The sequence below is a fragment of the Erythrolamprus reginae genome, chromosome 9, assembly GCF_031021105.1.
Source record: "Erythrolamprus reginae isolate rEryReg1 chromosome 9, rEryReg1.hap1, whole genome shotgun sequence".
NCBI classification, from domain to species: Eukaryota; Metazoa; Chordata; class Lepidosauria; order Squamata; family Dipsadidae; genus Erythrolamprus; species Erythrolamprus reginae.
The window spans coordinates 27,903,989-27,916,103 of record NC_091958.1 but is presented as its reverse complement, the minus strand read 5'-3'; the positions used below and the strand labels follow the sequence as shown (position 1 = coordinate 27,916,103).

General features: G+C 45.5%; 1 protein-coding gene across 1 annotated transcript in view; it reads right to left on the bottom strand.

Moving 5' to 3' along the window:
- The window catches only part of PEPD (peptidase D), a 217,938-nt gene that overhangs the window by 164,105 nt on the left and 41,718 nt on the right, over positions 1–12,115 (bottom strand). Inside the window, exon 4 of the mRNA XM_070760680.1 lies at positions 2,800–2,863. Coding sequence (XP_070616781.1) covers positions 2,800–2,863 — 64 coding nt within the window. The remainder of the gene's footprint in view (positions 1–2,799; positions 2,864–12,115) is intronic.

Here is a 12,115-nt window from a genome sequence, read left to right as displayed (position 1 = left end):
TACCCACATTGGGGAAGTTGGCTTCTTGAATTGCAGGAATCCCATCCATGTATACTTCATAATTCTAAGAAATTCCTCTAATTTATCAAGCCTTCATTCTTGCATGTAAATATCTGTTATTCCTAATGAATTCACTATGAGTGAGATGGAAATTGTGAAGATTTCTACACACAGGAAGACATTAAAATATTGCATTAAAAGTTTATACTATACTCTAATTCAGTGTTTCTCAACCTTGGCCGCTGGAAGATGTGTGGACTTCAACTCCCAGGAGTTGAAGTCCACACATCTTCCAGCGGCCAAGGTTGAGAAACACTGCTCTAATTTGTCTCAAATCACAATAAAGTTTTGGGTTGAAAAAAAAAAGGTGGCCCGATTAAAAAAATACTACTGCCTATTTGACTTAACCAAGTCTTATTAATAAAACTATTTGGTGCCATAAATGGACTTCCCTATTGCAGGGGCTTCCAAAAGGAGCTACAGAAATCTGAAAAGTATCTATTGATTCACCACCATTTATATACAACTGCAAGGTTAAAGAAAATCAATCAGTGGAAACTCAGACAAAGTATTGACTAAAATTTTGCTAATCTGAGTGCAATTCTATTTATAACTTGTCCATCAATGTAAAAATTTCCAAGCTGGGTGGGGAGGGGAGAGGGGCGGAAAAGGCAATTTAATATAGCAGTCAATTCTGCAAAAGGAATAGTAAGCAGAAAAACAAATAGTCTCCTATTCAACAAGAAGAAATCTATTAGGTGCATTAAATGCAAAGGCCTCTGTCTATTTAAGAAGAGCTGCTTTTAAGAAGAGGTGAAACACAGAGGATCCCAAGAGAAAAGCATCTGGAAATCTCTCCTGTTTCCAAGGAATTAAATGATGTTTCGATTTAACAATATTTGAACTCAGGACATGCACATGGATTTGTCCACTAGGGCAGCGGCCCCCAACATTTGGGACTTGGAGGGGGAGAACTGGACTGTGCAAGTGGTGGGCTGGCACAAACATGCATGCCCAAAGAGCTCCATTTATGCAAGTTGAGTTGTGTGCATGCGTGCTCCACCACTCGCACATCGAGCTACGGACCCATGAATGAGAGCTTGCCCAGTGCCCGTGCAGTCCAGCTCTGAATAGCCCATAAAGGTGGGCTACGGCCTGGGAATTGGAGACCCTTGCATTAGGGATTCCAAGGGATGGGAAAAGCAATGGAAGAAGTGATGAAATGGACAACGTCTCTCTTATGAATTACTTCTGCCCACAAAATCTGGTGGCAGGATAGAGCCACAAGGTCCCACTCCTCTAAAAAGGCAGCAGATTGGGAAAGAAAAGTGGTTTCCTTATTTCCACATGTTGGAGGAAAATTACCTGCCTTACATTTTCTAAAAAGGAAGCACCATGCTTGTGGACAGCACTTCTGACAATTTGCCAAGAGTTGTGATACGAAGCACAAATTCCTGGTTGTCATCCCCTCTTGCAGATAAAGCAATCCTTAACTAGCACTTTGGTGTCTGACACCTGAAGTCAGATAAGGAGAACTACTCTCGATTCCAATCCAGATAGGCTGCCAGCTGCTTCCGCAGACAGCACAGGAGATGATCAGATTAGAAAGAGAGTATTTCACAAGCCTATTCGTTTGAAGGATCAAACTGCATTTGGGATGTCAGCTGGAAAGTGGAATTTTTCAGACAGATAGCCAATTAAAGATAATTGTTTTAGAAATATTTCTATTTATAAACGGTCTCTCTGCCCAGTTGCCAAACATGGGAAACTTTGACTTGTTAAGGAAAAACTATATGCTATAAAATGGGATAGAGATGGGAAAAACAAAGGCTTCTTTATTTGAAGAACGAAGGAAGGAAGAAAGGAAGGAAGAAGAAAGAAAGAAAGAAAGAAAGAAAGAAAGATTGATTAACTATTAACAGCCCAGCAAAATCTCATCAGGGTCCTTTTCTGGGAGGGAGGAAACTTATCCCCTCAAAATTAGACCCGTCTTTATTTGGCCATTCAGTTCAAGCAACATAGAAAAAACAATATTGCCAGTGGAGAGATACTATAAAATATAAAAAAGAATTAACAAGCAAATCCCACTGATGCCATTTCATTTTGGCTTTTAAAAGTATACCGGCTTGTGATGTGGGAGGAAAGGGGAGGTCAAACACATAAACACTTGGGGCTAAAGCCTCTCAGACCTTGGCTGAATTGTCTTAGACAATGAGGTATCGGCTGATCTAACCTTCCTGCAAAGGGAGTTGATGGAATCAGCACCAATTTGAATGACTCTCCTGATGGCCTTGCAACCCCATTGTGCACATGGAGAGGAGGAGACTGTCAGAGGGCAGCCAGAGCCCGTGGATCCAAACCCTTGAAGAACTGGCCTGAGTTGACCTATTCCTCTCTTCGCTCCTTCTCATCGTGTGGCCTTCTGTGTCATGTCATTGCAAGGTATGTCATTCATGGACCACTGTTTTCATTCTCTTTAACCTGCAGTTAGCAACCTGAAAATTACTTACCTCCCACCCAGGTAGCAAAATCACATGCGGACACACAGGAATGCCCATGGCACCTGCGTGTCCGTGCACCTGTGTGTCCACGTGCGATTTTGCTACCTGCCCAGGTGCACTGGACTCCGCTAGCACTCAGAGCCACTCCGCTAGCACTCAGAGCCACGGGTGCACTGGACTCCGCTAGCACTCAGAGCCACGGGGGCGAGCACACATCACCATTCCACCTAAGCAGCCCACCTATGCTCCCGCCCATCTCCAATTATTGTTTTAACTTAGCAAAATGTGGGAAACTCACCTCATCTGTATAGTGTACTTCGTTCATGCCATATTTCTTCTTGTAGTACTCAGGAGGTTGGATCCTTTAAAAAAAAGTAAGCATATGGGCATTGGTTATTTTGCAATTAAGAGCACTTTTATGCCCTGCTCTCTCTCCTTTTTGTATTCCCATTTTATGCAGGTGGGCTCTGACTTGGCCCACTCTTTCAGAAGGTCTCTCCACATCTCCCTACCCCAATTCCACACACAACCTTTTAAATTTCAACTTATAGCCCCTTAAATATAAAGAAAGAAGCATGGTGTACAAATTGTAAAGAACAGCAAAGCCATAAAAGTCAAGTCGGCGCTACTGCTGGCAGGCCCTCCGAAGCCCCACAAATCATCCATTTCAAATCACTGCTTACACATTGCTGCAGAGGTTCCAAACTCAGCATGAAGGAATTGTCCACTATTTCATTCCAAACCTGCCTCCCCTGCCCCTATTTCTGATAGTTCAGGTAAATTTATCTCAGAGTCTGAATTCATCCTTATTGCCCTGTGCGCATATAGCTGAATATTTTTCTCTTTAGCATAGGCAGTGTGTGTGGGTCAGACTTGCCCCAGTTTGGAAAGAAAGAAAGTCCCTCAATTCCATTTGTTTAAGATATAATTTTACTAAAGTCAAGTGGTAGATATACTTTTACTAAAGTATTTGCATAAGCAAAGATGGATCTGAATATTCCTGCACAAAGCTTGCCTTTTCCCCTTCTCCCAGGCTCTCCCCACTTGACCAGTCCAGAAGTGCCCATATCAGCGTTCCAAATAGCATCCAAAATTAAATCAGAGTCCAAGGCAAAAAAGTTCCAATTTATTAAGAGAGCCATGTTGGCACGTTTGTGAGAAACCCGAACCTGAAGTCCCGTGGGTTTCTCCAACCAGTTTAAAATTCATTCCCTTGTCCACACACCCACAACTCCACCACATTGACCAGTCTCCTTCTGCCAACATGTCCATTCCTCCTCAACAACTTCCAGGCAGGTGCTGGACAAAGGATGACCCTGAATCTAAAAGGAATTTGTTATGCCTACATCTCTACTTCTCTCATGCAACAGCCCCTCTCAAATTCACACATTAAGAATATGTTCTACGTCCACAGTGTGTGATGGCTTCGCCCTGGCAGCCCATTAGTATTCATAACTGGTGTTTTGGTGACAGCCTTAAGGTCTCTTTGGTGGAGTTTCGCATTCCGTTCTCACACTCGTTGTCCTTGGATGTACCGGTCGGTTTTGGACTGGCACCTCTGGTTCCTGTCACCCTGTCATCACTCCTCCCTACATCCCCATTCTCCCCACTCCCCATGTTTTATGACAGGTAGCCGGTGAAGCAAAGCAGGCTGGAGTATTTACAATGGCACACCTGACAGTGTGAGCCCTCCTTGACTTTGCTTGGCCTCTGTCTTGCCCTTCTGCTGGAGATTGGATTGTCTCTGGATAGATGATGGCAAAGTCTGGGCAGCAACTTCTCTTGAGAACCTCCACTGAAATGTGTCCCTTGGGAGTATTTCAATGACTCAATTACCCCAACATGCCAACTCCAGGCAAGGTAAGGACCAGAATTATGTGCTAGAGCAGTGATGGCAAACCTTTTTTTCCTCGTGTACCAAAATAGTGTGTGTGCATGCTATTGCACACGCGTGAGTGCCCATACCCATAATTCAATGCCTGGAGAGGGCGAAAACAGCTTCCCCTGCCCCCCCGGAGGCCCTCTGGACAGTGTTCCCTCTAATTTTTTTTTGGGGGGGGGCGGAAAAGTATAGTGTCTGAGCGGCAGTCCCTTTGGGACTGGGCGGCACAGAAATAATAAATAAATAAACAAACAAACAAACAAACAAATAACCCCCCCCCCTGTTTTGCCTCAGAGAATTTCAAAATAAAATACTGTGTGTCTATAACAGTGAGCTCATAATAGGGCAACTCTATCAATATCAAAATGCCACTTAAATAGTTGAGCTAGTTTCAAACTAGATTTTGATTTTCTTTCTCTCTTCCTTACTCCCATTCTTTTTCTTTTTCTTTTTCTTCCTCTATTTTTTCTATCTTTTTCTCTCTCTTCCTCTCTTCCTCTCTCTCTCCTTCCCTCTCACTCTTTCCCTCTCGGCTTCTGGGCAGGTTTGGAAAACTCTGAGTTGATGATGATTTTTAAGTGAGCGATTGCTCACTGCTCAGCTTAGAGGGAACTATGCCTCTGGATGCTGCAAACGTCCTCTTTCCCAACTTCTGATGGGCCTAGTAGGCTCATATTTCTCCCTTCCCAGGCTCCAAAGGCTTCCCTGGAGCCAGGAGAGGGTAAAAATGCCCTTCCCCATCCTAACAGAAGCTCTTTGGAAGCCAAAACGCCCTCCCAGAGCCTCTGTATGAGGCAAAAATCAGCTGGCTAGCACACACATGCATGTTGGAGCTGAGCTAGGGCAATGGCTCACATGCCAGCAAATATGGCTCCGTGTGCCACCTAGGCCATAGGGTCAGCATCACTGTGCTAGAACAATGGTGTCATACCCTACTTCAGTGATGGCAAACCTTTTTTCCCTTGGGTGCCGAAAGACTGTGGGTGCACACTATCATGCATGCCCGAGACTGTGGAGGCCTGAGCACTCTGCCAGTGAATATGGGCTCCTGAGGTTCGTTTTCGGCTACAACAGCCTACTGTAACCCTCTGCCAGCAAAAACAGAGCTCGGAGGGCTGCACAAATTGGCAAGGAAATCATTTTTAAAATCTCCTTTTCCAAACCCCACAGCAACTAATTTCACATTGTATGGAGGAGGAAATCAAAAAAGAACCAAACAAACCCCCTGAAAGGCCATAACTACAAACTTAAAAGAATTATTTAATGTGAAAGAAACTTCTTCATGTATCCTCATTCTAAGCATAGAATGTAATTTTAATAAAATTCTAAAATTTCATTTTATGACATTTATGAGCAAGGATTAAAGAAAAAGATCGAGCATAATAAAGTTTCTTCTAAGTGCTAATTGTAAAAATGGCATTTAAATGTCACCTCATCAGCCAAAGAAGAGACGGGTGCGTTCTATCAAAATGGAAGCAATACAATACATTCACAACTGGAGAAATGTTGAAATGAAAGAAAACCTAAAACAAATGATTAGCCTTTCTTGTTTTGTTCCGCTACCAGTATTCTGAATTGTACCTAATCTCCATTGACAAAAATGAGCAGCCTCTGATTAATGGAGCTGGACCGACCGAAACCATTTGGAAGCTTCCGTGTTGCCACACTGGAGCTGAGAGATAGAGACCGCCTTCACAAGAAGAGTCCTCCACTCCTCCTCACGCAACAAATTACCTTACTCTTCCAGACTTCAATTACTACGTTTAGAAAATTTACAGCTACACCGCCTCTGAACTGATTTAACTGTTGTTCATAAAATAATGCATCACAATGTACTCCTTTAACAACAACAACACAAGAGCACGCAATAGATACAAACTAAATGTAAATCGCTCCAAACTAGACTGCAGAAAATACGATTTCAGCAGTAGAGTGGTCAACGCCTGGAATTCACTACCGGACTCTGTTGTTTCCTCCCCCAATCCCAAAATCTTCAACCTTCCATTATCTACAGTAGACCTCTCCCCTTTTCTAAGAGGTCTGTAAAGGGTGTGCATAAGTGCACCTTCGTGCCTACCGTCCCTGTCCTAATGTCTTTTTGTCTTTTCTATCTCTACTTTATACTTAAATTATGTTAAAAATACTACAATACTATAGTTGTATGACAAAACAAACAAACAAACAAATGCATGAATAAATAAAATATAATCTTAACCTGGTGCTCAGCCATGCTTGCTGGGGGTGACAGGAATCGCAGCCCACTACCTCTAGAACAGGGGTGTCAAAATCGATTTCATGGGAGACCGCATCAGGAATGTGTTTGATCTCGGGGGGAGGGGCATGGCCATGGTGGGTGTGGCCAGCTCGATGTCACTCGTGTCGGGGGCACCTGTGATGGGCTGAGTGCTCTGCCAGTGAAAACGGAACTTGGGAAGATGCAACTGCCTCCGGCAACCCTCTGCCAGCAAATATGGGCTCTCGATCTCCGTTTTCAGCTGCAACGGCCTCCAACAACCCTCTGACAGTGAAAACGGAGCTCAGGAGGGCCCCGCTAAGCTCCATTTTCATTGGCAGAGGCACCGCCTGCTGGCCTTTCGCTGTTTCCGCAGTAGCCCCGCAGGCCAGATCTAAGCACCCTGCAGGCCAGAACCAGCCTCTAGGTCTTGACATTCTTTCTTTGGAGAAGTGGTTCTCAACCTTTCTAATACCGCGACCCTTTAATACAGTTCCTCATGTTGTGGTTACTCCGCAACCATATGCCTAGCACCAATTCTCCCAACAGAGCTTTAAGCTGATTGGCAGGAAGGTCAGAGGGAAACCCACATTGTAGAAACATAGAAGATTGACGGCAGAAAAAGACCTCCTGGTCCATCTAGTCTGCTCTTATACTATTTCCTGTATTTTAATTTAGGATGGATCTATGTTTATCCCAGGCATGTTTACATTCTGTTACTGTGGATTTACCAACCACGTCTCCTGCATCTACTCCTCTTTCAGTAAAATAATACTTTCTCATGTTGCTTCTGATCTTTCCCCCAACTAACCTCAGATTGTGCCCCTTGTTCTTGTGTTCACTTTCCTATTAAAAACATTTCCCTCCTGAACCTTATTTAACCCTCTGACATATTTAAATGTTTTGATCATGTCCCCCCTTTCCCTTCTGTCCTCCAGACTATACAGATTGAGTTCATTGTCTTTCCAGATAAGTTTGATGCTTAAGACCTTCCACCATTTTTGTAGCCCGTCTTTGGACCTGTTCAATTTTATCAATATCTTTTTGTAGGTGAGGTCTCCAGAACTGAACACAGTATTCCAAATGGGGTCTCACCAGCGCTCTACACAGCAGGATCACAATCTCCCTCTTCCTGTTTGTTATACCTCTAGCTATGCAGCCAAGCATTCTACTTGCTTTCCCTACCGCCTGACCGCACTGTTCATCCATTTTGAGACTGTTGGAAATCATGAACCCTAAATCCTTCTCTTCTGAAGTTTTTGCTAATACAGAACTGCCAATACAATACCCAGATTGAGGATTCCTTTTCCCCAAGTGTATTATTTTATATTTGGAAACATTAAACTGTAAACTGTAAATGTCTGACTGGTTGGATTGTAAAAATATGTTCCAAGGCACCAGAATAGGCGTTGATTGCTTACCTGAACGCCTCTTCTCGTACGCTGAGTGGGTACAGCAGTCACGTGGATTGCTCGCTGTCCAATCCACAGAGGACCGAGCCTAGTCTTTAAAAAGCCTGCTGGATCAGCCCCTTCCCCAGAATTCGCGAATCCGTAGACTTAGGCTCAAGTGTGGTGGCTCAAATAGTGTTCAACTCTCATGATAGGAAAAATACAGGTTAAGATATAACCACAGTTAGAATAGAAGAAAAGGGAGTGAAGTGACTGCTGTACCCGCTCAGCGTACGAGAAGAGGCATTCAGGTAAGCAATCAACGCCTATTTTCCGTACTGAAGGAGCGGGTCCAGCAGTCACGTGGAACATACCCAATAGATGAGTCCCTAGGGAGGGATTAGTTCGCTATCGTGAGAGATAACGGATTGGAGGACTCTTCTGTCGAAGGCAGCATCCGCTGAAGCATAAGAGTCAATTTTATAATGCCTTATGAAAGAGTTCGGACAGGCCCAAGTGGCTGCTATGCATACTTCTTCCAATGGAGCTTGAGTTGCCCATGCGGCAGATGCGGCTGCACTTCTTGTGGAGTGTGCTGTGATACCTCTGAGGGAAACTGACTCATAAGCCTTTGAGATAGTCCCTCGGATCCAACGGCCTATTACAGTTGAGGATACCTTGGATCCCAGGGATCTGGGATGGTAGGCCACGAATAGGGCTTCTGACCTCCGAATGGGTCTCGTCCGTTGGATATAGATTCTCAGTGCTCTGGCGAGATCTAAGGTGTGCCATCCGACCACAAGCTGATGGTTCTGATTGAAACAAAATGAAGGCAACACAATGTCCTGGGATCTGTGGAACATGGAACTGACCTTGGGTAGAAAGGTGGGGTCCAGGAGCAGGACTACTTTGTCCGTATGGAACTGGCATAGATCCTGCCGAATGGATAGGGCTGCCAATTCTGAGATGCGTCGGGCTGATGTTATCGCCACCAGGAATGCTACCTTGTAGATAGATACCTGAAGGACGCTTAGGGGTTCATATGGTGACTGAGTGAGGGAATGGAGAACCCATGGTAAGTCCCAGGACGGATATCTGTGAACCTTGGAAGGCCTGAGGTTCGAAATACCTCTTAAAAATTCTTGAATTTCTGGGAAAGAGCGGAGTGGTTGTCTGCAAGGTCCTGCTAGGACCGAAGATAGAGCGGCTAGATGACAGCGAATGGTGCTAGTTGAGAGGCCTTGATGGAAACCTTTCATGAGGAATGCTACGATTCTGTGAATGGAAATGCACAGGGGGGATAGGTCTTCCTGTGAGCACCATTGGTGAAATTTGGACCAGGTGTGGTCATAAATTCTATTGGTGGAGACTCTCCTGGCTTTCAGAATTATTTCTATAGTGTCCGGGTCGTAGCCTCGCAGATCTAGGTCACGCCGGATAATAGCCAAGCGGTGAGGTGGAACCGCTCCGGATCTGGATGGTGAGAGGCCCCCTGCTGCAACATATCCTCCAAAACGGGGATTCACCAGGGGTCCTGGATGGACAGACATTGTAGGTCCGCGAACCAAGGCTGGTGTGGCCAGTAAGGAGCTATCAGTATCACCTGGGCCTTCTCGAGGATGATCTTGTGGATCACGTCTGGGAAAATTGGAATTGGAGGGAAAGCGTAAAGCAGCCCTCAAGGCCAGGGGACTCTGAGTGCATTTGTCACCTCCGCTCCCGGGAATGGAAATCTGGAGTAGAATCAAGGGAGTTGAGTGTTGGTCGCGGTCGCAAATAGGTCTGGCGATGGGTGACCAAATTTGAGGCAGGTTTGCCAGAACAGAGCCAGATGAAGGCTCCACTCTCCTGGATCCAGAGCCGAGCCAATCTGCCTGCACATTGAGAACTCCTGATATGTGATCGGCCCATAGGGACTGTAGATGTCTCTCTGCCCAGAGACCCAGTTTCAGGGCTTCCCTCATCAGGGCCTTGGACCTGGTACCCCCTTATCTGCAAATATGGCTCTTTATCTGCAAATATTGTCCGTGAGAATGAGTACATGTTGATTGAAGATGTGAGGTTTGAATTGTTTGAGGGCTAATGACACTGCTCTCAATTCCAGCCACTTGATAGGTCTGGAAGCCTCCTCCGCTGACCACGTGCCCTGGGCTATCAAGCCCTGAGCATGGGCTTCCCAGCCCGTTAAGCTGGCATCTGTGGTGATGATAAATTGATCTGGACACCCTTGTCCAGAGCGGGGGAGGTCCATCATGTAAGGGATCTTAGGACTGTGGTCGGAATGGTGATGAGGCGTGCCGAGTTGCTGTTCCCCGATCTCTGAAACTGTAACAGAAGCCAGTGGAAATCCCTGGCGTGAAGACGAGCCCATGGGATAATACCAATGCAGGACACCATCTTTCCCAATAGGGAAGACAGGGTAACGATGGTAGTCCTTTTCTGAGACCTTATCTGGGAGATAAGCTCCTTGATACTGATCTTTCTCTCAGTAGAGAGAAAGACCTGAGAGAGATCTGAATTAATAATAGCTCCCAGGTGTTGAATAGAAGTAGACGGAAGGAGCTGACTTTTTTTGAAATTAATGGAAAAACCATGATCCTGTAGGATAGACATGGCAATATTGAGGTCTGAACAGGTGCCTTCTTTAGAGGAGCCGTGAATTAATATGTCATCCAAATAGCATAAAATATGAATGGGCGTGGCTCGGATATGAGCCGCCAGGGTGCCTAGGAGCTTGGTAAAGACTCGAGGAGCTGAGGACAGCCCACAGGGCATGGCCCTATACTGATAATGTTTGCCCTGGAAGGTGAAACGTAGGAATTGCCTGTGGCCCTTAGCAATAGGGATGTGGAGGTAGGCTTCTGTCAGATCCAAGGAGACCATAAAGTCTCCAGGATGGATAGAGGCTAGGATGGATGACAAGGAATGCATCTTAAATTTCCTATATTTAATGAACTGGTTTAAACTTTTGAGGTCTAAGATTGCCCTCCATCCTCCAGATGTCTTAGGGACCATGAAGAGGATGGAGTAGGAGCCAAGACCTCTTTGGGAAGAGGGAACTGGTTCGATAGCTCTGATAGCCAACAGATGTTGAATAGCTTCCTCCATTCGGAGACGAGATGGAGAAGATCTGGGGAATGGGCATGAAATGAAAGGTTTAGGAGGTATGGAAATAAACTCCAACTGGAGCCCCTGTTCCACAGTGGAAATAACCCAGGGGTCCTTACAGGAATGGCGCCAGCTGGAGGAGAACCAAGCCAGGCCCCCCCAATGGGAGTAGAATGGAGATCACCATCTGGGCTTTCTGGAAGCTCTGGTCGAGGAGGAACCTCTTTGAAAACGGGATCCTCTACCCCTGGTGTTTCTGCTAGCTTGGGAGCGAAAACGAGGGGAATACTGACCAGAGTTTCTCTGCAAAGCGAATCTTTGATCTTGTTGACGACTGGGACATTGAAAAGGTTGCGTTTTGATGGTCTTCTTGTTGGTGGGCCCCAAAACTTTCTTTTTGTCAGCGGTTTCAGTGAGAAGGGGGTCCAAGAGGTCGCCAAATAGAAGGTCGCGCTTCAAAGGACCCATGGCTAGCTGCCATTTTTGCCTCACTCCCGCCTGCCAAGGGCGAGGCCATAGAAGTCTTCTGGCTGTCGTTGAGGCTGCTACTGACCTTGCTGCAAATCTTGATGATTGCAAGGTAGCATCCGCTACATATTAGGCCACTGCAAAAACCTTATTGAAATCCTGTTGGCCCCGTAGATCATCAGGGGGAATATGCTGCTGGAGCTGTTGAAGCCATAAGAGAATAGCTCTAGAGAAGAAAGATGCTGCTGCTGCACTCTTGATAGCACAGGTATCCACAAAGCAACACCTTTTGAGCATTTGCTCTAGGTGCTTGTCTTCAGGTTTTAACACCTCCTCTGCTTCACCAGGCACAGCAGCCACAGAGTGTAGAGTTTTTACCGGTTCATCAGGTTTGGGACAGACAAGAAGGTCTTCATAAGATGGAGAAAGCTTATATAACTTCTTGTCCTTAGTTGTGAGATTGAAGCCGAAAGCCAGGTGGTCCCACTGCTTGAGCAGAGCATCTTTGAACAATTTTGGCATGGGGATGACC